Source organism: Plodia interpunctella, chromosome 4, assembly GCF_027563975.2.
Source record: "Plodia interpunctella isolate USDA-ARS_2022_Savannah chromosome 4, ilPloInte3.2, whole genome shotgun sequence".
NCBI classification, from domain to species: Eukaryota; Metazoa; Arthropoda; class Insecta; order Lepidoptera; family Pyralidae; genus Plodia; species Plodia interpunctella.
The window spans coordinates 997,936-1,025,605 of NC_071297.1; the positions used below are offsets into that span (position 1 = coordinate 997,936).

At 35.7% G+C, this 27,670-nt stretch overlaps 1 protein-coding gene across 1 annotated transcript; it reads right to left on the minus strand.

Annotated features, from left to right (window-relative positions):
* Positions 1–58: 58 nt before the first annotated feature.
* Positions 59–27,367, minus strand: LOC128669639 (cholecystokinin receptor-like). The gene is made up of 12 exons (XM_053744581.1): positions 26,930–27,367; positions 17,777–18,032; positions 15,694–15,808; positions 14,782–14,982; positions 13,748–13,930; positions 11,365–11,468; positions 10,754–10,873; positions 9,999–10,070; positions 9,285–9,457; positions 4,603–4,706; positions 2,760–2,873; positions 59–1,462 (listed from the first exon to the last, which is right to left on the minus strand). Exons 2-11 carry the CDS (start codon positions 18,023–18,025, stop codon positions 2,839–2,841), a joined length of 1,356 nt encoding a protein of 451 aa, XP_053600556.1. The 5' UTR covers positions 18,026–18,032; positions 26,930–27,367; the 3' UTR covers positions 59–1,462; positions 2,760–2,838.
* Positions 27,368–27,670: the final 303 nt, after the last annotated feature.

Consider the following 27,670-nt stretch of genomic DNA (forward strand, 5'->3'; position numbering starts at 1 on the left):
TGTGCAGAAAATATTTTATTTGCTGAAAATAAAATTGGATAGTCTGCTGTATGTACAAAATTCAGTTTTAAACTCTCATAAAATTTTCAATTGTACAGTGGTCTTAATATATCTATTTTCAGTAGAGTGATGTGATACACATTTGGTGGTAAAGCGTAACGTAGAGCACGCGCCACAAACGTTTCACTGCAATATGCCGAACTATCAATAACAGACCGAACACGTTGTTGTTGTCTTTTGTGACACGGACTCTACAGGAATTAATTTATCGTTGTTTATATTGTTTTATTATTATCTATAATATATTTATATATGTGTTTGTGGGATAGAGATTAGTATAAAATGGAACGCAGCGGATGTGAGAAAGGGAGGCAGGAGAGCGAGCGAGAAAAAAGAGGAATGGCTTTGTTTCTTACGGCGAACGTTCTGTGGTCGGAAAATAAAACTTTTTTTAAAGATATCATTGTTTGTTTTGCCAAACAATCCCACATACATATATATATATCTACAGGAAATCAGGCGCGGATCCAGTTCACAAAAAAGGTTGTGCGCAATATAAAGTTATAGATAATACTGAAGAGTCAGTATTCCAAAGAACATTTTGATGTAAGGTTTCTATCGTTATCTTTTTCATCTGGGGCCCGACCTCTCTATCATGAGACTATAAAATTCCCGGTATTCCCCTATACCTACTGTGTGAGGTCCTTCTTATTCCTCTTTGAGGTCGGGTTCTCGCAGACACCCGAGAGATTAGAAAGTGAATTAAATTGTGGACATGCCTGTACTGTTAGCTATGATGGATATGTGCCTGCAGGAAATATTATCAAGTGAAGCGGTGGTGTAAAGACGCCCGCCTGTGGATCGAAAGGTCCCAGGTTCGTATCCTACTCGTGTCATATGAATTTGTATACCAATCTGACTCATATATAGGTATAGTAGTTTTCATAGACCACCACTTGCTTTCGGTGAAGGAAAACATGAGGAAACCTGCACACTGGTTGACAGTTTAGTTAACTAGTGTGTATGTCACTACCTACCTCCATCTAGTGGCAACTAGATGGAGGTAAGTAGTGGTAAAAGTCATGTCAAGTGCCTTTAGGCGTCTTGTATAATATCTGACACCAGTGTTAGCAATAACACACTCGATATGATGATAAAACGTTTTGTAATGTCACTTTTTAATTATTGATTGATTAAAATAGTTACCAGCATGTATGGCAATTTGTATCATCTTTTATTTCAGTGGTCAACTTATCTAAGCCTTTCTTTCCTTCTAGAATCTACCTACGCCTACCTACCAGAAGCTCGTTGTTTCAAATTACGTCGTTCGCACCTACAGGATAAAGTTCATATTCGTTCACTCATATAGTGGCTGTGAGGACCCTGTTCCTTTTGATAGTCCGGTCCGGGCCCATGTAATGCGATAGAGGAATTGGCTCCCTTCTTCGCCGGTTTCGATGACCTGGGAAAAATTGGAAAATTAACGGGAATTTAAACTGAATTGGAACGATGGTATTGTTAGAAAAAGGAAACTATAGCCCATAATCCATTCGTTTACTATTTCGAGACCTCTCAATAATCATCATAGTACCTACTTGTTTTGATTTTTGTTAAAAATAATACAAATATGTTTCAACAGTTGTTATCTAACCATGAAAATAGTTGCTCGGAAAAGCGGAGGGAGCAAGAAGGAGATACTTTATGGCATCAAATATTCAAACTTGTAATAGACGTTGGAATAATATATAGTTATTGCGGCATATTTTTTACTGACAAACGATTAAATTTTTCATCTACAAATATTTATAAAATTAAACAAAAATCCAGTGCATCCAGCATCAGCAACTCTTTCAAGAAATTGATTTTCACGTTACTTTTGTAATTTAAAATATTTTTTCTAGGAAAGCGTTGACCAAACAAATTATTAAATTCCAGGAATATTCTATGTCTTTATTGGCTGGTGTATATATATTTAAAGCGTTTCGGTGAATTTGTAAAGTGAGTTCTCGTGGCACTTATGATCGTGGTGGCGGAAAATTAATTCAATCGTATTCAGGAAACAGCATAAATTGGTGTACCTACAATACAATATATTATATTAATTAGCAGGTTCAGCACGCAGTTTTGCTCTACGTTTGAACCATGCCATTAATTGGGATAACAGGCATTAACAACCTACGTTATATCAGTGCTGTGAAAAGTTTACAATAATGGAGTCATTTTAGAAAGCGTTGCATAACCCTTGGATGATGAATAGGTGTTCGTTAAGAAGGCTGCCTATGAACCGAAAGGTCTACGTACGATTCGCCGACAGAATGTCTCCTCTATTCTGTCTGCGAATCGTTCGTAGATGAAGTGTTCTGTCGTTCAAACGGCCAATGTCGAAACATTCTGTCGACGAAACGTTCGTAGACGAAGCAATTGTCGGAGAACCGTTTCAGACTCGGTTCTAAGCCTTCTCGTGCCATATGAATGTGTAATGTATTACTAGTAGTTTTCATCTTCTTGCATCCAGTGAAGGAAAACATCGTGAGGGATTCTGCACACTGGCTGATTATTGACTTGTATGTGAAATGGAGAAGGCAATGGCAAACCACTCCATCAATATAGCCAAGAAAGTCGTTGAAAATGTTTCAATTTAAGTAATGAAGCAAAATCTTTAGGTCGTGGGTACTCCAATCGATAACAATCGATAATTTGTTGTATAAATTTATTTTTTGTTAATCTATTTGAGAGAGAGAGAGAGAGAGAACACTGACCTGCATGGCTGGCCTTGCAACGACAGGCGCTGGCAGTGCAGGGTGCACGCCGCTTCCCAGAGCGGAGCTGGAGCCGCTGCTAAACACAATCCTCGCCCTCCAGCGCTTCCAAATCTATATAATATACAAACACATAGAAAATACGGGATTCAGTGTTCTATTAATCAACATAGGATTAGTTAGGAGTGTACATTACTTATTACCGTCATAAATTGATTTAAAATGAATTCGTTTCATTTAAGTTTCTTCTCCCTCATGGTGAAATCTCTAAATTTATCCACCGAAAGAAAGTGGGCAGGCTTTTGCCCAGCAGTAGGGCATGCCATAGCTACTAAAAATACCACAAAATTATATAAATTTAAACCAAAAGCAATCAATTTTAAAAATAATTTATAAATACTTATTTAAATTAAAATTGTCCTAAATACTTATTAAATACTTATTTAAATTAAAACTAAAGGCCCCATAGGTAAGGTGCCCATCACACAGGCAGCATTCCCGTGCTGAATTGCAATGGAAATTCGCTGTTCGAGAAAGCTAACCTCTGGAGGAACACCTGTTGCCTCCCTCAGCCGTTTGCTGACCTCTCTGTAAATATGTATTTGCACACAATTTATAAACAGGTTCGTGGAATGTAGAATTGCATGCAATTAAATTCATATTGAGTTTTTGGAAGACCACAAACATTAGATAAAATGAGAGAATTTTTTATATACAGAAAATGTTATTATACCACATGGTACGAACGCAACTCGTGTCATATGAGTTTGCATTCTAATCTGACTCTCGTATTACAATAACTGTAACATGCTTTCGATGAAGGAAAACCGCGTGAAGGAAACTTTCGCTTCAGTTGATCGATTCATCGGCTACTTAAACATGGAGAAGGCAACGTCACTCTACTCCAATAGTATTGTAAAGATAGTGTTAAATTCCACATAATGATGACGACCTTCAGCCTTGAGAAATACTGTATAAGACTGCTATATAAAAAAGAAATATGACAGAGGTATCAAGCGAAAAAACTTTGATGAACAAAGTGGTTTTTTGTCTCAGAATCAATACCTAATGTAAATTTTTAGACTGGGTTATAATTTGTTCTACAAATTTTGAAACATATGTATAATCCAGTACTACATTTAAAACACACTAGCTTTTGCCCGCGGCTTCACCCGCGTGATTTTCCCTTCAGTGAAATATTTAGACTCTAACTAATCTGGTTTCTCCATATAAACTTTGAACCCCCTTTTTACCCCCTTAGAGGATGAATTTTAAAAAATCCTTTCTTAGTGCATTCTTAGACCACATATATTGCATACATATAAATTTAAAGTTTCTAGACCCAGCGGTTTGGGCTGTGCGTTGATATGTCAGTCAGTCCAGTGTCTTCTTTTATATTGTGTAGATTTCGAGGAGCTCAGTGAAAAATTACATCCGAAATTGATTTATTTAGAAGAGAACAATCAAACGTTGGTACAATTAAATTGCCAAAATATCATTTCAAGGTATAGATTTGTTGGAGTTGAAGCTTTAATGTACCTAATTTATTATGTTTTCAGCCCATTTATCATATAAAATGTTAAAATATATTGAAATAGGAGAGCCGCATCACCGCCGCCGCGCCGTCTTAATTCAATCATTGGCGTAAAACTTGAAGTAACCACAGCTTCTCAACGCAGGTCATCAACTGTATCTAATCGAAATTTTATCATAATCGCCCCAGCGGTTTAGTCGTGACAGCCTCCATCGTAGGCGGATGGTCTAATCTCTTGACCAACACCGCTTCAAAGTACGTGTGTATGTATGTATGGAGGATGTATAGATATGGAAGTATGGACCATACCAGTGCGTCCAGTCTGGCTGCCCCGCACGATGCAGGCCGTCACATCTTGGCTGGAAGGTGGTGGAGTAGCTTGCTTGCACTCCAGCTTCTCCGTGAAGCAGCTCCTGAAACATTCCTTATATGTACAACTGCATAGTACAGTCAATGACACGTCTACATCATGTCGACAAGCCAGGGAAGCACTATCTGACTGGGACAGTCGATACTCAAGACGTCTGATCTCACTACCAAGAAGGTATCTACGTATCATGGTTGGCATCATTACTGGTCATTGTGCACTAAACAAACACCTTTTCACCCTAGGTCTTACAGACAGCCCACTATGCAGAGAGTGCATGGAGTGGAGGCTGAGGAAACTGCAAGCCACTTCCTCCTGGAATGTCATGGCGTTGCATCAACAAGACAAGAATTCCTGGGAAATCCAGGGACCATGAGCGAAGCCTGCCGTATACCATCGGCGGTGCTCCGCTTCCTGAAGGAGTTGGACCGGCTGGAATGATTAGCGGCTCAGACTCCGCACGCAGAAAGGACCCAGACAAGAGGCCTAACTGCGGAAAACAGTCCTCGTAAGGAAGTAAGAAGTAAGAAGACACGTCTACATGACATGATTTGTTAGTAGTTTGTAGCTTTTTGAAGAAAACTAACCATAAAATTAAAAATCCTGACAAACTGCCCGTGAAAGTCTAATTTCTGAGCATAGCCCCATATTTAAACCACAAATATGGGCCGGCCTTCTTTTATTCTCTTTTTCTAATTCGTCATATGACGAAGGTTTGGGTCATTCTTTGTGTCCCCTACGTCTTGACCCCCATTGGGGCCAACAAGAAAAAGATCTTGTTGTCTCCCACTAAAACACTTTTGACAGCCACAGCCAACAGGAAATTCTTTATCCTGATGTCCTCCACGTCTTTTGTTTCCATACGTGCCAATGTCCCAATTTTTGCGTATCAAAACATATTGAATTGATTGGTTGTATTTTATTTAAAGTAATTTTTTTTTCTTGCGGTACCTATGTTTTTAATAAGTACATGTTATAAAATACCTAGCAATTTCAAGTAATATATTTTCATAAAAAATACCTTTATAGTATACACTAAGGTTTACGTATTGCCACGCATCTATCTGTTTATGTTAACGCGATAAACTCAAAAACTGCTGGAAAAATTGTTCTTTCGTCAATAGTGTGATTTCTGAGGAAGGTTTCGCAGTATACTTTATTATGCTTTTATCCGAGCGAAGCCGGGACGGGCCGATAGTTTGTAATAAAAGTGAAATGTGTGTACAAGAGCTAACTTATCATACAACAAACCATGCATACAAACCATGGCCTCAATATATTCCGTTTATGAGGTTCCTGCTGAAAACAAATGTCAAAACATAGGCTTTGCAGCAATACCTACATTACTTTATAGGCTTTGGCGTTTAGCTGCATAAGCTTACTTAATTAATTACAACAACATTCTGTACTGAATTACAATTACTTATTTACAAGTACCTACTCGATAGTTTTCTGTAAATATATAATATAATATTATATATAGGTATAGAAAACTAGTTTTCTGTAAAGAAATAATTTACTCAAGTGAACATGTCATTAATTTTCAGAATTAACCACAAGTATCAAATGCATCAGCGAAAAATATAAATATCTTTATTTAAGATACTTTCGGCATTTTTTTTGTTTGTAACGTATACGCTATGATTAATTATTATGATTAATTGAGTAGTTAAGACATGAACGTGCCTGTCAGAGACAGAATGTATTTCTTACAGCTTCTTGCTCAGCTTAATGAGCTAAATCTTTCACGAAAATTTTGGCATCAGTACAAAATTTTCAATTCGAAAGCAACTGTTTATAGGTACTAGCTTTATGTTTGTTAAAAGTAAGCTGTTTGCCCGCGACTTCGTCAGCGTAGAATAGTTACTTCTGACAGCATAATTATGTTTTTGTGTTTAATGCATGCCAGAGTACTAATTTCTAGTACTAATATTTTTGTGTGATAGCCAATTAAGTTAACTCTGGTCAACTTTTTTACTTTATTTTCATATAAACTTTGACTCCCCACTTTAATTTTTGAACAAAAAATTAGCCTATTTTAATTGAAAGTGGGTTTTTATGTATGTTAGATTCTTCCCGTAGTCTAGCTGCTTGTTAATATTTAATTTCAATTCTGCCAATAAATTCACCATACAGATAAATGTGACCTTCGAATTTCACAACTCTTGGTTCTGTCTGCCCGGTGAAGGATAAAAACATTTCTTTGTATCAAAGTTCCATTAACGCCAAGATTCCATTATTTCAAAGCGCATATTAGCTATTTTTCTCGATGTTGTTACTGAACAAAACAGATCAATGTGACATAACACTCGAGAGACTGGAGACTCGAGACAATGGATAGTCATGAAATGTATGCTATTTTTAAAAATTCTGCTATTTTATTACAAGCTTTTATTTAATTTCATCTGTTTGCTTGTCTGTATGTAATTAAATCTTGCAAGTTAGATTTCTCCTACTTCCATTTGTCTTATATAGTTGAAATTTCACGCGTCCCTTCAGTTTCCACGACAATGCATTATTATGATAAGCATGGCTTGCTCCCAATGAGGGAACTCCTCGATGGTTTACAGCACGGACAATTGGCTTTTTGTTAGGCGTTTTATGCTAATAAATCTCTCTGACGACGATAAAAGTTTATAGCAAAAATGTAATTTTTGCCATAAACTTTTATCGTCTTTAAAACTTATTTTATACATTCTGCTTGTGTAAGTATGTAACGCACGCCAAGTAATCTTTGAACCTAATCATTTTTATGAATTAGACATAACAGACAAATTAATAAAAATAATAAATTATGACATATTCAAATCAGACACAAAAAAAGTTAGAAATATTTTTTCGAACAACAATATAGATTTTACTCGCCTGAAAGGCTTTGGCTTGGAGTTTACACGTTTCCGTCGGCTTATTATTATCCCTGCATATAGCAATATACCCATGTCAAATAATAACTTTCTGGTTGTATGGGTTTCGGACTGAATTACGGACAGACAAAAGTATGAGAAACTATCATAGCAATTTGTTATGGATTTCTAAAATAATGGAAATAAATATATGGATTTCTAATTATAAGGGTTGCCCCACAGTTTGTGGCGGCTTTTGTCATGTGAAATAATTGAACCAAAGTTATTTTCAAATTAGATTTTTGCATGCGGCTTCGCCCGCGTCAATTTACCACGGGAACAATTATTTTTCCAAGATGAAATGTACCCTATGTCCTTCTCCATACTTCAAACGGCATGTACCTATGCTAAATTTAAAGAAGATTGGTTGAGTAGACATAGCGTGAAGAAGTAACAAACTTATTTTCGCATTTATAATATAATTAATAATAATAATAATATATAAATATATTAGGACAAATCACACAGATTGAGCTAGCCCCAAAGTAAGTTCGAGACTTGTGTTATGGGATACTATAACTCAACGATACTATATTTTATAACAAATACATATATAGATAAACATCCAAGACCTGGGCCAATCAGAAAAAGATAATTTTCCATCATGACCCGACAGGGGATCGAACCCGGGACCTCTCGGTTCAGTGGCAAGAACTTTACCACTGCGCCACCGAGGTCGTCGAATATCAGTTGGGATTAGGATTAGGATGACATTGCCGATAAGACAAAACATTCAGGAGTACTTTTTTTGTAGTTTTAAGCTCGGGACGCGAAGCGAGGGACGAACTACTAATATACAGGGTTACTGTACTGCTATCTAACGCATAATCTTCCAAAGGCGAATAAGGTACATAGAGACTAACATCTTTTGTTCTAGGTACGACTTTTGTTTAAACGAAATAAATACATTTTTTTTCCCATTTTTTAGTTTTAATGTCGTTTCTATAAAACGTTAACTCTATGTTCGATTCTGCTACATAACGCTACTGTACGTACGTACAGTCTCGTATTGCTTGGCTGTTACACAGAGTTAAGATTTGTAGAATCGCAAATTAGATTGTATTTTTTTTTAATATGAAAAATAAAAACTACGAATCACGAAAAGTCGTAGAATAAAAGTTGCTTGTTTTGACGTATCCAAGTAGTCTTTAAGAGGTTTTGCGTTTGATTGACCAGTAACCCTGTATACGTAAATATACCGAATTCGACAAACTATATACTCTATAGCTTTAGACACAATATGTTATATAAAATATATAATAGAAATATGTACTTGCTGTTACATACAACTCAACAATATAATAATGTATGTAGGTATAATAAACAAATTCAGTCCAACGTGCAACGTGTGCCACAGAAACAAATTGATTGCGGCCCAGCTCGAGCTACCGCTGATTTTCAGCTTATCTTAGCGGTGTATCATATTCATACATACATTACAGTTGATCTATACTATGAATATTATGAACGATCTCCGTGCCCTAATGGTCACCACGCCGGACTGCTACACTGGCGGTCCCGGGTTCGATCCTCGGTCAGGTCAAAATGGAAAATGAACTTTTTCAGAATGACCCTGGGTCTGGATGTTTATCTTTATATGTTATATATAAAATATAGTTAGTAACCCATAACACAAGTCTCGAACTTACTTTGGGGCCAACTCAATCTGTGTGATTTGTCCTGGTGTACATATTTATTTATTTATTTTATTCTAAGCTCACCTGAAGAATCTGCAAGACTTGAGCAGCGTCATGAAGGCTTGTCGGAACTTTCTGTTCATGAAGCAGTAGGTGATAGGGTTGCAGCAAGAGGCGCAGTACGCCAGCAGCTGCAAACACACTATGCCCTTTGACCCTATGTACAGGTACAGCTCCTCCGGGTAGAATAGGTATATCTGTTGACAAAAATGCACTTTAAGAGCAAGTCTAATCTATCTATCTAAAATTGTGAGGTATTCAAGAAAAATAATTATAGGAGGTCTTTGTGGAACCAATTTAAAGAAGTTATTCTAAAAAAAAAACATGTTTTTAGAACAGCTTTGCCTATCGGTCTGTATGTTTGTTCACGCAAAAACTACTGGATATAATTTAATGCTGTTTTACAGTTGTAAAAACGGCAAATTATTTATTTTTTACCACATATTATATGACAGAATTTAAATTAAATTTGAAAGAGAGTTAATGACCAGAATTTGAACTTTATTTATTTATTTATTTATTTATTTATTCATACACACAGGTGCTCCCAATGCAATAGTTAAGATCTAAAATTGTACATGGTTTTTACCATAGCACAATACATACAATATAGCTCTTGTGAACTCTGTCAAAGGACAACCAAATAAGTCTTAATAACATGCTGTCATTTGTTATTAGCCTCCGCTACCGCTACTAAGCTACCGCGGACGGAGCTGCGGGAATTAGCTAACTGCTTACCGTATTTATGACATGTAGTGGAGTCCAGCATACGAAGAACTCTAGTATTATGACGAAGAGCATCCTTATTACCTGCAAAATTATGCTTATATTACGTTGAATCATAGTAATCAATAAATTTTACCAGTCTAAGAATACGCGATAAATGTTACATCAATTCCTTTTAAGAACTGAAATTCACGCATGCCTAGCCGCGGGCAAAAGCTAGTATACTAATATATTTAAGTATATTTATTTAAAATATTAAGGTGTACTCGTAATAGGGATGCTTATGGATTTCAAAATTTGTTTGTCCGTTACGCTCTTGACCTTGACGCTCTCGGTTGTAAAACCAGTTTCTTTTTTAAATAAAATCTTGAATAAGCCTGTGTATCTGTATGTCTGTTCGTGGCATCATAGCCACCTAGCGGTTAAACGGATTTTGATCTCATATTATTCTTTTATCTATGGGTTTCATCTATCTATCCGATTAAGGATTTTGATCTTGTTTTTTTTTTTATATATGAAAGAGAAATTATTCGAGAATGTTCTTAGCTGGTCTAGTAGCGGGGTCTATGTTTGGAAAATTAAAATTCAGTCGTTTGGAAACCGTCAGCTCGCCGACGTGAGCTGACGGTTTCCAAACACATAAGCAACATCAGAGCCGGTGGTTTCATCTTTTACGCGGTCTGCCTCATCCCCTCTTCCCTGAAAGTACCCAAAAGGTTGGCCCAGCTGTGCATAGCTATTTTAGGGGTACTACAATTATGACTCACTTTTCGCTTGGCCTCGATGCTTTTGTCAATATGTGTGGATCTGACCACATGCCGGAATTCCAGGTCCGTATGACGACAGAACGAATCTGATTGCATTTGATCGTCTGTGGCTTCGCTTTCCTGTAAATTCATGTTTGTTTTACTATTGCGTGAAAAATTCAAAATCCTTTATACAACATAGCATGCGGGGAAAATACACGGGGATGTTTTTTAAACAAGCTATCTTCTTCGTAGTCGTATTCCTCATGGCTGAGGGTCGTGGTCATTACGTGGAATTAAACACACACAACAACTTTCTTGGCATTATTGATGGAGTGGTTTGCCATTGCCTTCTCCATTTCACACACAAGTTAATAATAAACCAGGGTGCAGGTTTCCTCACGATGTTTTCCTTCGTGGTGGTCGATGAAAACTACTATACATGAGTCAGATTGGTATACAAACTCATGTGGCACGAGTAGGATCCGAACCTATGGGACTTTTCAATCCACAGGCGGGCGTCTTAGCCACCACCACCACCGCTTCCAAACAAGCTATAAATAACATTTCAGATATTCCGCGTTTGGCATGGCGTAGCGAGGACTATAGATAATAAACGGAAATCCACTTACATTTTTGCGTATCCAGTTTTTGCAACACATATCCGTCGCGTTATTTTGCAGAATAGCCGGAGACGTCAGCAGGTGATTGCTCTTCATACTACTACTTCTGGTTACTGTTGGAGAAGATAATACTTTTAACATTATCTGTGTATTGTAACATTACTGGACCTATTTTAATGAAATATGATGAGAAACTGATGAGAAGGGTGAATTTCCGAGCGTTACGACCGCTGCGGCCGCGCGTCATTGTCATTTTTTCAAGTTTTAACAAAGACAAGAATCAGTTTTACTATCTGACTTAATTAATAAATTTTATTAATCTGTACTGTGATCAATGTCAATTCTATGATTGATTGATTATGGAAATGATTCCTTCCGCAAGAAAATTGACGGATGATAAAGACACAGCGCCAGAAGCTCCCATGGATAGTCTAGAAGTCTCTAAATAGACTCCGGGCTGGGAAGATAGGGAGATGCCATGCACGAAAACCGAGTCAAGTGGAGATTTCCTGACTGTGACTGCGGTGCCATTCAGTCTAGCCTCATTTGTTATCGTGAAAACTGGAAGTGGCCTATATCTGTGTATAAGTGATATTAAAGAACAGTAATTATGGGCGGTCTTTATGGGAGTAATAGAAGCCAAAACATTTGTCTGACTGTCTTTCTGCCTGTCTGATGTTTGACCGCACGACACGCGATTTTGACAGTTTTTCAGAGTTGTATAGCTTAATGGTCTCATAACTGAAATGAAATTTTTATAACTATAATATAAATTCGCTACATTGCATATACAATTGATCCCACACTAGGTAACACGCCCGTCCTATGGTAACCAATGTTATGGACCATAATTATAACGTGAACAGTAGCCGACTATAGGTTTACAGTAGAAGTTACATGCTATACAATAATTGAAGTCAAATATACTACTTATTTAAAAAAGAAAGTAAAAAAGAATAAGTTTTAGCATTACATGTGGAGATGCTTCACTAGACCTGATAATAAATTAATAATACTTAAGATAATACTTAAGATCTGGTATAGATTTCATTTTGATACGTTGCTTAGAACCCGAGATATTTGATAACGAAAGAGAACGAAAGAAAAGCGGGTGAAGCCGCGGTAAAAAACTATTCAATAAATAAATAAAATTAATGGTACTCAACTTTTGAGTAAATCAACAACGTGGTAATTCACGAATATTAAAATTTTGGGAATTCATATTATTGGTCTGGATAATCTGATAGATTGATGTTTATCTACAATTACATTTTATGAAATCTGTGAAATAATAATAAACATGTGAAAAACCAACGCAAACATTAATTCGATGGAAACAACATTATTATTAAAGTCTATATTACGGCGGTAATAAAGACGAATTTGCTATGTACTTGATTCAATTCATTCGGACTCCACAGAATAAATAGTGCAATCATGATTTTAATTGGCTATTGCTTTCATCCCAACTAATTAAAAACCGCGAAAGTAAGTTAATTTTTTTGTTACCTTTTCACTCTGCCTACTAAATCTTGTTGAAATTTGATAAATATATATTTCAGGAGTACAGAGAAAAACGTACTTTTCCCGTAGGATTTGCGATAAAAGACTCTGCAAATACACGTTTCGAACTTTAGTATTACAATAAATCAGTAGATATTATAATACGTATTAATGTGGTATTTTGGATGGAACATTTTGTTCCAGATAATATAATCTTTTCTCTGAAATTCCCGGCAAAATTCTCTAAATTATTGTTGTTCATATTCACATTGCATTGTTTTCAATAGTTATTGGAATATTATGTTCACATTAAGCCTCTGAAGCGATGGTGGCCCAGTGGTTAAGACCTTGAGTGAGTTGAGTTGAGATGAGTTTGTATATTATATCTGACTCTTGTTATAGTAGTAGTATTCATAGACCACCACTTGCTTCCGGTGAAGGTAAACATCGTGAGGAGTCCTGCACATTGGTGGGCAGTTTAGTTAACTACTATGATCCGATTACCTTCCACTAGATGGCGGGGCAGTTAGTGATAAAAGCCATATTTAATGCCTTTAAGCGACTTGAATACAATTTGACACCAGTGTTGTGTTAAATAGCATACTTACAATCACAATCGAACTTTGCAAACGTATTAAGATAATATAAACAAGTAAATACTATCAAATATCCATATATTTTATACTTGCTGCGCCCCGGGGCTTCGCTATCTTTGGAATTTCGGGATAAAAAGTGCCCTATGTGTTATTCCAGGTTATATTCTACAAATTTCATAACAATTGGTCCAGTAGATTTTGCGTGAAAGAGTAACAAACATACATAGAAGAGACATACATTTATACATAATCATTTATAATATTAGTAGGAAGTTGGATAACAAATGTCTTACAATGCCTTTGCCAGTTGAAGTTATGTTTGATCTCGTGCCTCATTCCTCTCCACAGCTTGGTGACAATGAGGCAGTACGCAAACGACATGATGAAGAATGGAACCAAAAGCAGAGCTACATCTAGGCCCAAGTTGAACGTCCTCTCCAGCTCTAGACTCGACCACACTTCTCTGCACTTGTAGGCTGTTGGGGAAAATAAAAATATATTTATTAAAGCACACATAGTACTAGCCGCGGGGTTTCGCTCCCGTGGAAATTTCAAGATAATAAGTACCCCATGTTTTATTCCAGATTGTATTCTACCCGTGTACCAAATTTCATAATAATCCATCGGGTAGATTTGAAGCGACAAACAAACATAAACAGATACATCCTCATAAACTTTCGTATGTAAAATATTAGTAGGATATACCGAAATTTTCTTACATTTTGCTATGTATTATTAAAATTGTTCGGGGTCACTGAACTTTTTAGTCTAGTATTATAATTTTCATCAATATGATGTTTCCTTTATTTCGGCGCGTGTAAACATTTTAGATGCGTTTTCTATTTTACTAATACCTTTTCCCAGCTTCGCTCGGGTAAATCTATAATAAATTATACACTTGAACCTTCCTGAGTAATCACACATGGTATAGTAAATCGTTTTGTCAGACCATGGCCTAAGGTTCCACATGCAGCGAATGTCGTAAACTTTTTAAATTAAGACATGCGACGCGAGATTCGAGGGATTAATCCGCAAGGTTCAAATACTTTCAACATTTTTTTTGTATAGTATAATTGGCAAATGAGCATGCTTTGCCTGATGGTAAGCAAACACCACGCATCACACCCATGGACCCGACACGGGTCACTGGTGTATTGCGGACTTTTAGAGACGTAATTCTTAAATTATACGAGTATTTTCACGCCTTACTGGAGGCAAAATATAGTAATATTATAATTACCAACATCAACTAAAGTAAATATATTACATATGTTTTGCAAATAAATAAATGATTGATTGATCTTAAGAAATAACATAACTAACTCACCATTCCCTCTCATAGGTTGCAGCTTGGACACAATAAGAATCGGCCAGTTTAGTGCGACTGATAACACCCACACGACTACTATCATCTTGTATGCGTGACACTGGGTCTGCCACTTCCTCGACTTCAGCGGTCGACAGATGGCGAAGTAGCGTTCCAGAGATATGGCCACTAATGTCCACACGTCCACGGATACTGAGACCGCTGAGATAAAAAAAAAGTAACACATTTTAGAAAAAAAGCTGATGAAAAATTGTTTTAAAAAGGGCAAATGAAAAGAAAAAAACATTTTAGACATTTTTGAAACGGTCGAATGAAAAAAAAAACAATTTTCAGAAAAGGTTGAAATGAAAAATAAACAATTCTGAAAATATAGTTTTTTTGCGCAGTACAGCGTTATGCTTACGTTAGGGCTGTGGACTGTAGACGGGTTTATAAACTTTATTGTCCCACTGCTGGGTAAAGACCCAGCAGTGGGACAATAAAGTTTATTAGACTCCCCACGATTCCAAACCTCTCTATCGATTACCTTTGGATAAAATAGTTATACTATACTATATCTTCGGAATATAAAAAAATTTGGGTCGTTGTCGTAATGTCTTCATGATTATCCCAAACGCTCAGATGGTCGTAATTAATGAACAGAAAAGAGAACCGTTGCCTGAGACACGAAACACAAAGCTCTAAGACCTTTTAACAAGCATTTTTTCACGTCCAATAAAATATTTCTGCGAATTTCTGCGAATCTTTCGTCTCAAATCCAATTAAAGAATTCTTCTAAAAAAAACTTTCAAAGAAAAATCAACCATACTTATTTTTCTTAAATATGTGTTTCTTTTTTTAACCTATAAGTGGGCTATAAATACGAATCTATTTATAAGGGACATTTTAGGATGGATAATGACAACAACTTACCTTGTAAGAAGGGTATTAATTTGCACAGTAGAGCACCGAACAGGAAACGCCTATAAATTTGTCCTACCAACGTGAAAGGGAGACAAAACACCCCGAGCAGGAAATCTGATATAGCCTGCAAAGATAATATGTTGATTAAAACCACAATATTTTTATGAAAATAGCCTCAAATAGCCCTCTATTTGAGGCTATTTTCATCGAAAAAATTCATCAATCATAAAAAAAATCGATTAAGAGTGATGCTGTGAACTGTGGGCATCAGGGGATGCCCACAGTTCACAGTATCACTCACTTTATTCATATCTCAAGTTACTTAAACTTTATTATATTGTTCTTACCTAATCTAATTATGTCAAGCAGAACTGAATTTACCGATTATTTTAATTCAAGCTTATCTAGATTTTGAGAAACCAAAGAAATTTTCGACGGAACGTGCTTTCGCTGAAGAGTGATTATGTGAACTGTGGACACCCCCAAATAAAGATACAGAAATTTATTACTTTTATCATAGAATTTTATTTAGTGTCCTGTGTCCGATCGAATCTCCCGCTTCGCTGTTTACAACAGTTTTCGGCGATTACTCCTTGCATTTTTACTAATTTATTTTAATTCTTAGCACTTCTTAGCACTTAGCAAAGTAACATAGGTATCTATTATGTTAGATTATGGAGATCGAGTATGTCATGCACACTCAAATGGTCAAACCGGTAGCGGCGTCGTGGATCGGGTCGGGAGGTTCCCTCTATTGTGGTTTAGCTTCGCGATGGCTGACTCACGCGTCAACTCGTGAACGGGTGCTGCCGGGGGAACTGGTCAGCTCGATCTTTTATTAAAAGTTTTTTTTGTTTGGTTAAATATACATATATAGATATATATATTTTCCTTTCATCAGCACTTGATCACAATCATAATATGTTTCAGTATACCTTTTGACCATGTACTTTATTGTGTACTGTGTACATTGTTATATTACTGATAAAAAATTATACATAAATTTATATTTAAAAAATGGTGAGCCCTTCTGGCATAATATAACACTGTTTGAATGAGTTTCTTTCGGCATTTCTTCTCAGCAGTGGTCGTTCCGAAATGCTAGTAGATTGTAGCTTTGGTAAACATCATTTAATTGCACTGCACCTAGTGTGGTATTGTACTTGTGTTATTTTTATTATCAAATAAACATACACATAACATAATTATTCCTCATTATACGTGTTCTGTTGCTGGAAATAAAGTTTATATCTATCAAACAGATAAAGCCTCGCTACATAAAGAATTTTAGTAGAAATTATTGTGTCGGTGACAGTTATAGATAAAAAAAATGATAGTTCTTGACATCATGCAATTAGTAGGTACTCGATGTACGAAGTACATATGAAATCCATTGTTGACATAGACGCGTAGTAAATTAGACTGAGGGCGGAAATCTGAACGACGTAAAGTTCTTCCATAGTTTGTTTACACGAGCCGAGCTGGTATGAAAAATCTATTTGATACATATTTCTTTTATCTATACTGACAGTATACTGACAGATTTTGACGGTAGGTACTTGGCGGAAAACAACAACTTGCCGTGCACTCGATACAGCAGTAGCTCGCTGAGCCCGTCGCTCGGTAACCACAGCTCGTTGTAACACGAAACGTTCGAGGTATAAAAGGTACGTGCGCGTTCAATAACTGTATTAAGCAATAACTTAACTTATTAATTTTAAACTTTTGCGTTTCATTATCCCAAATTATATTAGAAGTGCGAACCTTTTGTTTGTTACTTCTTCATAGGTTATGTACTCAACCAATCTTCTTGAAATTTTGCATATAATTGAGAGTATGGAGAAGGACATGGGTAGCTTCATCCCGGAAAAAACTATTTTTATTATAGGTGGCATTATAAAAAAACTTTGCAATAAAAACACTAGATGGCGCTGTGTGTATCTTAAACGCTTTATAAATATTTCATTTCAACTATGCCAATACCATTTTAATACGAAGAAATACCTGTTCCCGAGGGCATTTAAGCGGGCGACGACGCGAGTAAACAGCAAGTTAATAACGAAACGCGAAAGTTTAAAATTAGTTAACTTACCAAATTTAATAAATACACATTAGTGACAGTTCTCATTCGCCTGTTGCTAGCTAGTGTTGCGATTACAAGGCAGTTTCCCGATATCGATAGCAGGAAAATAAGTATGTAAGGTGGAAGGATAAAACGCCACTCGTATGCGTTGCCGGCGACCGTTGCGTTACGTATCGCGACGACTGTGATATCGGTAGATATGACGTCGCGCACGCGAACGAGCGAGCTGTTGACGGCCGTTAGGTTCGGCTCCTCCATTTTTCACCTGAAAATTATGTAAAATATTAATTGAAAAATCGATTTACGATATTATGAGTTATTGTTACGATCAGTGATGAGTGTAACCAATTATATGTATAGTCCCGTCCCGATGTGTTTTTTTACATCTCCGCTTATATTGCTCCCGAGTTACAGTTTTCTAGTACAGTCAACAGCACATCAAGTTACCCTGCATGATCCTCTATGGCGCGGTAATAGCGACGAGTTTGCAATGAATTTGGGTAGGGTGATGTGCTGTTGACTGTACTATACCGACATCATCAATCATAAGGGTTACTTGTTTACTTCGAAATTTCTGTAAAAATCATGCTAATCACGCCTTCAAGCGGCTTGATTAGCTAGCTAATAGTTAGCTTCTAGCTTTTAACGTTTGGTATTTATCGAAGCTACTAGTTATCGAAGGATACGTACTTACGATAACACAATGTTATATCAGATTTGGAACCCAATATATCAATTCATTTTAATGGAATAAACACGAGATGAGTGACTGTCTCTTACGTGTTTCTTATGTGTTTACAATTTCATTCGCAGCTGTCAGATCCGAAGCCCGATACTTTGAAATTGGGTTGTGATTTTATGACTGTCAATATCGAATCTTTTTGGGAATAATAAATATATTAGCGACCGGGAATCGAACCCGGGACCTCTCGCTTCAGTGGCAAGAACTTGACCACTACGCCACCGAGGTCGTGAATAATACAGTCATTTAATGTTTTATTCGTGTCGCATTACGCAATGTGAGCCCACAAATACTCATTATAGCCCAGAAATTAGCAGACTCCCTCTCACAACCTAGGCTGTTGGCTGAAAATCAGGGTTATAAATCCATTGAGCCGTGGCCTTTTTGGGTTAATGCAGTATACACATATTGTTACTAGCTTTTCCCCGCGGCTTCACCCGCTTTCTCTTCACAACCAACCCGTACAGTCATTTGTGGGTTGATTTAAAAAAAGTAAACTATATTTAAATACGCTTTTATCGTTTTTTCTATATGATTTCTTTATATGTGTGAATGTGTGTGTTCGTTGCATCAAATAAACGTTTTTTTTTATCTTTATCAAGGGCGGATTCGAAGGTCACAGTAAAAACGTGATATATTCCACATTATTAGTCACGCTAAGGTTCGGACTCACCCTAAAAAGCTAGTTGTTACAGTTATTTATGTTCGCTTCGACCAACCATCAATTGCGAGAGGAGACGTGCATTTAAGTATGCCTTTACGTATTCAAAATGTTTTCGTGAAAAAGGTATTCCTTTATCACAATACATAATCAATCTAAAACGATTTGACAACGATACATTACCTTACATACCAGAATGTACTCTTGCTTGTAAGCAAATATCTTTTTTCATTCGTGGCGCGTGTTTACCGGGTGATTTTCATCAGTCAACTCTGACATTGACTTTAACCTGATCTAACTACTTTGCGTTTTTTTGTGCAGGTTAGATTTAACGGTCAAAGTTTACTGGTGCAACCCACTCTAGTGGTTAAGTATTCCAATTATAAATTTTCTTTTTGTGTGTTGATTATATAATTATTATGTGTAGGAGAATAGACGAATCGAATAGAAAAGTATTGATTTTTCTGATTTTCTTGAAAATCAACTAAGTCATGAAGAAGTTTTTAGATAGGAAACATATAAAATCCACAGATATAAGAACGTCGCAAATTGTCAAATCTGTGATATAATCATACAATGGGCAGCATTATAGTATTCTAGACATTTCTAGTCGATAGTATCACTATAAATAGGACTATTCAATAGCGCTATTGATAGTAATACTATCAGCGTAGTTATACTGTCTTACTACTGATAGTAATACAGTCTGGAATATCTATAATGCTAAATACTTATCAGTCTTTGGGTAATAAACTTAGACAACTCGATCGGTTCATTCGGTTCATTCGTTTCAGAGAAAAATTTATTTAAAACAAAAAAAAAACAAAAAATCCCTAATAGCACGGAACGCTAGCTCAGCTCACACTTGACCGATTTAATTTGCTCAAGCGATCAATTTACAATGATCCAATACATCTTCCACGACCTCCAGTTCTATTGTTATCAGTTCATTCGTCACATGCTTTTCAATCATTCTATAAATTGTACATTTGCGCAATATTCCTTCGTTCAATCCTTCAATGTCAATATGCGATGAGGATAGACTTAGCATAGTTCGTATCTCAAGCACTGCTTTCTAGATATACCTACATAGATACATATAGAATTACTTCAGGTTTATCTCCTTTAATGCAGAAGCTTTGGAGCGTTGGAGTAATGATCTGCGTAGCTTTAAGAAGGAATGGTTGGATTTGGCATCGAATAGAGCGGCTTTGAAAGACAGGCTAAAACAAAAAACTATGCAGACCAAATATCGTTTCCAAAATCTGATGTTCTTTGGACCCAGTCCTCCTCTTTATCTTCAAAATATTGGAATCAAGAGTGTGCGGTCCCCAAAGAATAATATCCACGTTGATACGACAGTAACGCAGTAAGTCATGCGAGAAAAACTCAATTATTAGGGCCTTTTTCTATATGTAGTATAGCAATACTTATGTCTATTTTATCAAATGACCGCAATTGAAATGGTCACTGGAGCAAAACGTCCGATATAATTACCCAATTAGGTACCTTGATGGTTTAATAAATAAATAAATAAATAAATAAATAAATATAAATAAATATATTAGGACTAATAACACAGGTTGAGCTAGTCCCAAAGTAAGTTCTAGACTTGTGTTATGGGATACTAACTCAACGATACTATATTTCGTAACAAATACATATATAGATAAACATCCAAGACCCAGGCCAATCAGAAAAAGATCATTTTCCATCATGACCCGACCGGGGATCGAACCCAGGACATCTTGGTTCAAAGGCAAGCACTTTACCACTTCGCCACCGAGGTCGTCAATCTATCCACATATTAGCCAGGACAGGTGCTGGAGATAATATTGCCTTTGAAAATACATGTAATTTCTTGTGACACCACATATGTTACGTACGTAAAAATTGTGTCGTGACACACTTTAGGAAATTCTTCGACTAACCTATAATGACATCTCATCCATAATAATATAATGTTTATTAATGCTCATGTCTATTTTATAAGCGTGGCCTTTGATTTTCAATGAATATGTGACAATATAAAGCTAAATCACTCGTGTGATATCACAGTTTATTATGGCAAACTACATCCAATTTGTTCCGCTATTCACTTAACCTAAACTCGTTTGACCTATAGATAAACAAAAAGTAAAAAATTGCCGGTTTGACCTCGCCGGCGTACTTCCATACAGCGTTGGCGTGTGGTTCCGCCCTAGAATATTATCAACTTGTGGATGTAGTACGAAATTACTAAAGTTATGTAGCTTTGGCAACAGCATTTACAAGGAGGGTGACATTTGTAAAATATATTATTTTTACGCTGACCTCGTCGGTTTTCGTGGCGTCACATCCGCAGGGCCCCGTTGATGAAACCGGGAACGCACAAGAGATTTGCAAAATCCCAACAATCTCTCAGTACCAACCAACGCTTGTTCCTAAGAGTTTTTGAAAATCGTAAAATTTTATTCGTTCATTTTCTATTTCTTTACTGTTATTTTCTATCTCTGTTACATTATACGGTATTATTAATTCTTACATATGCTACTGCTAAGCTTCTTCCGCCGCTAAACGTCGGGGCTCAGGGTCCATAAGTTCATTAGCTTAGCAATTAGCAGACTAATTGTTATTGTGTAATAAGAGCTGTTATTCACTTGCCTCACTATGTACATACTTAATGTAATATAAATATATGGTAACTAAAAAGGCTATTTGTTTCAGTTGGCATTTTTCATAAGCCTCAATCTAAATTTGTTGATCAGGTTCCCCATTTCCTCACACGTCTCATTACAAGCTTAAAATAATCGTATTAATATATTCTCCATCGTTTTTGTAAATCCGACCATCTTTTATATCGTCCTTTTTTGCTTTTCCCAATGGAAATCTATGAGACAAGCATATATTATATGTGCCTATAGTATAATTCAATAGCTTTTTCGCTTCGCCCACGTGAATTTATCTGCGAAAGCGGAATAGACAGGATTTTCATACACACTTTCACCGTCCATTATAGTCATTTAGGGGTTGATTTTTGAAAGAAAGTAGCTTATGTTTGAATAGGGGCTTTAACTGCGTGCATACCAAATAATTAAAATCGGTCCAGCGATTTAGCCGTGAAAGCGGAACAGACAGACTAACTTTCGTTTATAAAATACTAGCTTTTGCTCACAACTTCGTATGTGAGTAAAAATCCATTTACCGTGGGAATTACAGGAAATCCCTTCTTAGTACTCCCCTACACTGTCCTAGGAACCTATACACCAAATTTCAGCTTTCTACGCCCAGTAGTTTCGGCTGTGCGTTGTCTGTCAGTGAATCAGTCACTCAGTAATGTAAAAGTTTTATATATGTATATATATATAGATTAATATTAGCATGGATTCGGGAAGTTAGCTAATTGAAATTTAAAATAATTACATACTTACTTATAATTAAAGTCTCGGTTACATAATTCTGTAATTTTCATTTGGGTGAGCTTTCCTTATTGTTTTTCGCATGAATATAAAACGTTTTACAGATTTCCAATAGACGACATATTGGTTGGACGGGTTATTTGCATTTAAGGCCCTTGTAAAACCTCTGTTGTTAAGGGAAATAGAAATTGATCGCCGCCCTTGGATTGAAATCGATTTGAGATTTTTTCGGTTCCGTCTGGGCTATATTTAGGTTAGCTTTGATATAAATTCATCAATCAGCACATCAACCTAGCCAATTTTGCTGCAAACTGGTCACTATTTCCATGACATTAAGTTCCATGAATAAATGAGCTATCTATATATAGAGTACACTTTTTTGCTGCTGTGGAAAACTTGATTTTTATACGATACCTACTAGGAAAGAACCCTAATCCACGTTTGAATATAGATGTGAAAGTAATTGAAGTCAAACAATAATCCGGCCGGAAAAAATTGTATAAAACTCCATTATGCCTTAGGGAATAAAATAAATTATAATCCGACAGTATATCCGTATAAATATGACCCTCGCTGATTACAAACTTTATTTAGATAGGCACAAACACAATTATATTGTGTTTTATCAAAATTTAATGACAATATATTCGGACTTCATAGTTAGAATTTATTATTTTCATTTCTCAGTGTACAAAGTATTATTTCTTTATTATAAATAAATATATATATATATATATATATTAGGACGAATCATACAGATTGAGCTAGCCCCAAAGTAAGTTCGAGACTTGTGTCATGGGATACTAACTCAACGATATTTTATAATAAATACATATATAGATAAACATCTAAGACCCGGGCCAATCAGAAAAAGATCATTTTCCATCATGACCCGACCGGGAATCGAACCCGGGACCTCACGGTTCAGTGGCAAGAACTTTACCACTACGCCACCGAGGTCGACAATACTGTTATATAGTAAAAACTTTACTTCTATAACTAAACGAATAATCTATACTTTCTATATATTATTATGAAGTGGTAAGCGTTAGTGTTTGTATGTTTAAGCGGGTAATCGCCGAAACTACCGAAACAATTTCAAAAATTTTTCACCAATTAGAAAGGTACATTATCCAAGATTGCTATAGCCTATATTTTATCTCAAAATTCCCACGGGAGCGAAGCCCCGGGCAACAATTATTATACTTAAAAAAAATATACTTATAAACAACGGGCAACGTCTATTATACTTTAAAAAAATATTCTTATAATTAACAACTAAAGCAAAGATTTCTTCAAAATGTTTTCCTTTATCGGAAGAGCAAAGCTCTATAAATAAGAATTCACTGAACAAATCATCATTCACCTACATATTCTCAGTTTTGCTGTCAGTTAATAATGATAAATAAGTAGTACTTTTATACTTAGTTTCCTATTTGTGAGTTTTATGTATGTACATAAATAAATAAATTTTGAATAAAACCACTAATGAATTTCAACTTTTTTTATTCTACAACAATCCATGTAGTATCCATGATGAATATCACGCATGTGTTACAAAAACAAGATCTAAGTCCAGACGTGATTTTATATAGGTTGGTATGTCAAACCTAAGGCCATTCCGCAACGGTTAAGAGCAAGTTAGACTCGTGTACCGATGGTTCCGTATGTTATAAAATATCTAAAGTGATGTTTTGAAGAAAAAAAAAAGAAAGAGATTTCTTTTTGCAGCGAACGTGATTGGTTGCATTGTTGTTGCATCACAATAAAACAATGTGATTGGTTCGCTACGTCTCATTTCGAATCGATTCAAAGGTGAGGTAAAAATAGCAAACCCCCAATAAACCACCTGATCGTAGACCCGATTATTAGACATAATAAATAAATAAATAAATATTAGGACAAATTACACAGATTGAGCTAGCCCCAAAGTAAGTTCGAGACTTGTGTTATGGGATACTAACTCAACGATACTATATTCTATCATTTTTCATCATGACCCGACCGGGGATTGAACCCGAGACCTCTCGGTTCAGGGGCACTCACTGCCCCACCGAGGTGGTCCATTTAATACTTCTAAGCATTTCTGAGAAAATCTGTCTTGATGTCTTGACAAACGAACGACGAAGTGACCCTGTAGGGATTTTATTTTTACCTTTTGATATATGGAACCCTATATAATTTACGCTCAAGTGACGTTACCCTTTTATGACAGTAAAGTGCTCATTTAGAACCCCAACATTGAGCTAATGTGTGTAAAGCTATCCGTTTTATTTATGGGTTAAAACCTCGAGATTCTCTTCAAGAACTCTTCAAATCAATTAACATCCTTACTGTTGTATGTCAGTATATCTTTGATGTGCTTATTTTTGTCAAATCAAATTTACATTTATATAAAAAAATAAACGAAGTAAATAGTGTAAACACTAGAAATAAGCACAAACTTTGTATGAATAGATTCAGGCTTAAAAAGGTTCGGCGGTCTTTCGTGGGTCAAAGTGTAAAATTATTCAATAAACTCCCTGCAGAGGCTATTAATCTGCCAATGAAAAATTTTAAAACTTATGTTAAGAAAAATTTAATGGATAAAGCGTATTACACAATTAACGCCTATTTGACTGATAAAAACGCTTGGATCCTCCCGACAACTTTGCCACTCCACACATGATCTCCTAATTTTTATTTTACTGTTTTTTATTATTTTATTCACAATTTTGAATTTTGTTATAATAATTCGTATGGCATTTAAATTTTATTTGTAAAACATGTACGTGATTTGTGATCTTCAAGTGTCTGAATTATACTTCTATTTCGACGAATAAGAATTGTAATTATGAAGTCATGGGAATCGAGTGTGTCATGCTCACTCAAATGGTCAATCTGGTGGTGGCGTCGTGGGCCGGGTCGTGAGGTTCCCTCTATTATGGTTGAGCTACGCGATGGCTGTCCCATGCGTCAACTCGTGAACGGGTGCTGCCAGAGGGAACTGGTCATCTCGTTTCTCATATATTTTCATGTAAGTTAATTGTGTTTCACATCGATATATATATATATATATATATATATATATATATATATATATATATATATATATATATATATATATATATATATATTATAATCAGCACTCTGATCACAATCATAACCTGTTTTGATATACCTTTTGACTATGTACATTATGTACTTTTATATATTATTAGAAAGAAAAAAAAAAAAAAACATTGTAAGAAACAATAATGGTAAGCCGATCTGGCATGATAGGGACCAACACTGTTCAAATGAGTTTCTTTCGGCATTTCTTCTCAGCAGTGGTCGTTCCGAAATGCCAGTAGTTTCTAGCTTGTGAGAAATAACTATAAATTTAAAGATTGACGAGAAAAAGTGCCTGTGAAGGTCTAATTTCTGAATAAATGATTTGAATTTGAATTTGAATTTAATTACGAGATGGGGTAAAATAAGCCGTAACAATTTAGGGAACTTCGTGTTTTGTAGCCCATGCACGTCTACACATTTTAAATGATGCTGACGATCCGTTCAAGCATGGACCAAGAGATTAGCCATAATATTTTTCTTGTATACCCATAATGTTTTATGGATAACATCTGATCTGTTTTAGATGTGTAAAAATCGAACTTGTTCTTAAGACAACTTTTTAAAAATCTAAATGTATATAAAAATCTGAATACGTTTTTTTTTTTTTGCGAAAACGTTATTTTAACCGTATAGATAAGTTTCACGTACTTGTCTGTATTTCTGTCCATGGAATCGTAGCGCTCAATCGGCTAAACGGATTTTGATCAATTTTTTTTTATTTGAAAGATAATTTAATCGAGAGTGCCTCAGTCAGCGTTGCCAGAAATCGGCACACTTTTGCACAAAGGATAAACTTATAAAATAGGTAAATAGATTATGCCAAACTAGGCAAAGAATTTTATTGGAAAGTATTACATACTCCGTACATAAACACGGGAGCCTGTGTTGGATAACTGCTTGCTTCTAGCAAAATTATTTAGATATATTAAAAGCAAATTAATAAAAAAAACGAGATTTTTTTAATACAAAATTCTTCAGAGCAAAACCTTTCTTTATTTATATTTAAATCGAAAATAGCTTCATCTAATTCACGATCTTTCTTGTTTTGATCCGTCCTGGCTCTATAAAAAAATCAGTAAGAAAACAGTACAAAAATCCGGTTGGTGCTTAGTTTTCGAGTTTATCGCGTTCATACAGACAGATAGACGTCACAGGTGAACTTCTTTTTATAACACGTATCCAGTAAGTAAGGATTAAATTTTGCTTTAGATCACACGATAAAATTATTTACCATGTAGATATACACTTATATAAACAAAACGACTTACATATATATTTTTTTACTTCTGAGTCCACTCGTCAATTCACATTTCTAATCACAATATAACAAACACACAGAGAAACTTTTTACACTTAATTTTACAAAGTTTTACACTTTTAAACTTGACCACAAAAACATTAAAAACTACTTCATTACACACACATTTTATTTTTACAGCGAAAGTTTATTTTATTTATTTACTAGGTAGGCCTACACAACATAAAATGGCGGATTTAAAGCGGTTTTATTTACAAGACAACCAATAGTGGCGGAAAAAAGTTTCGACAACTTTTCGAAACACTACAATGCTTTGATACATAGGGAAACACAGGCTGCCGTGTAGGAGTGGGTTTGGCACACAACTGAATCCAGCGGGATTGTAGTTCGTAACGCGCATGCCTCATTTATATGGTGTGGGTTAACCCCTGATCTGTGATTTCGAGGTAATCAGTGGTTAGTGTTACCGACGTCCATCGATATTTTCTAGTCAATCATGTGTATTTTACTAAAAATCAATGAATTCAGAAACTGACTTTAGCTTGCAGCTGATCGCCCGCGTTCACCCTTGATTTGACTAAAATTTGACACCAAACTCTATATAAGATGAAGATACGGGATGGAATTTCCATAAATCCTTTATTAGCAGACGTCTCTTAATTACAATCTATTTTCCTGCTAAATTTTATCTTAATTTAGCCTAGGAGTTTTCGAGATTTCGTTATGACAGTGAATGTTTTCCACTATTATA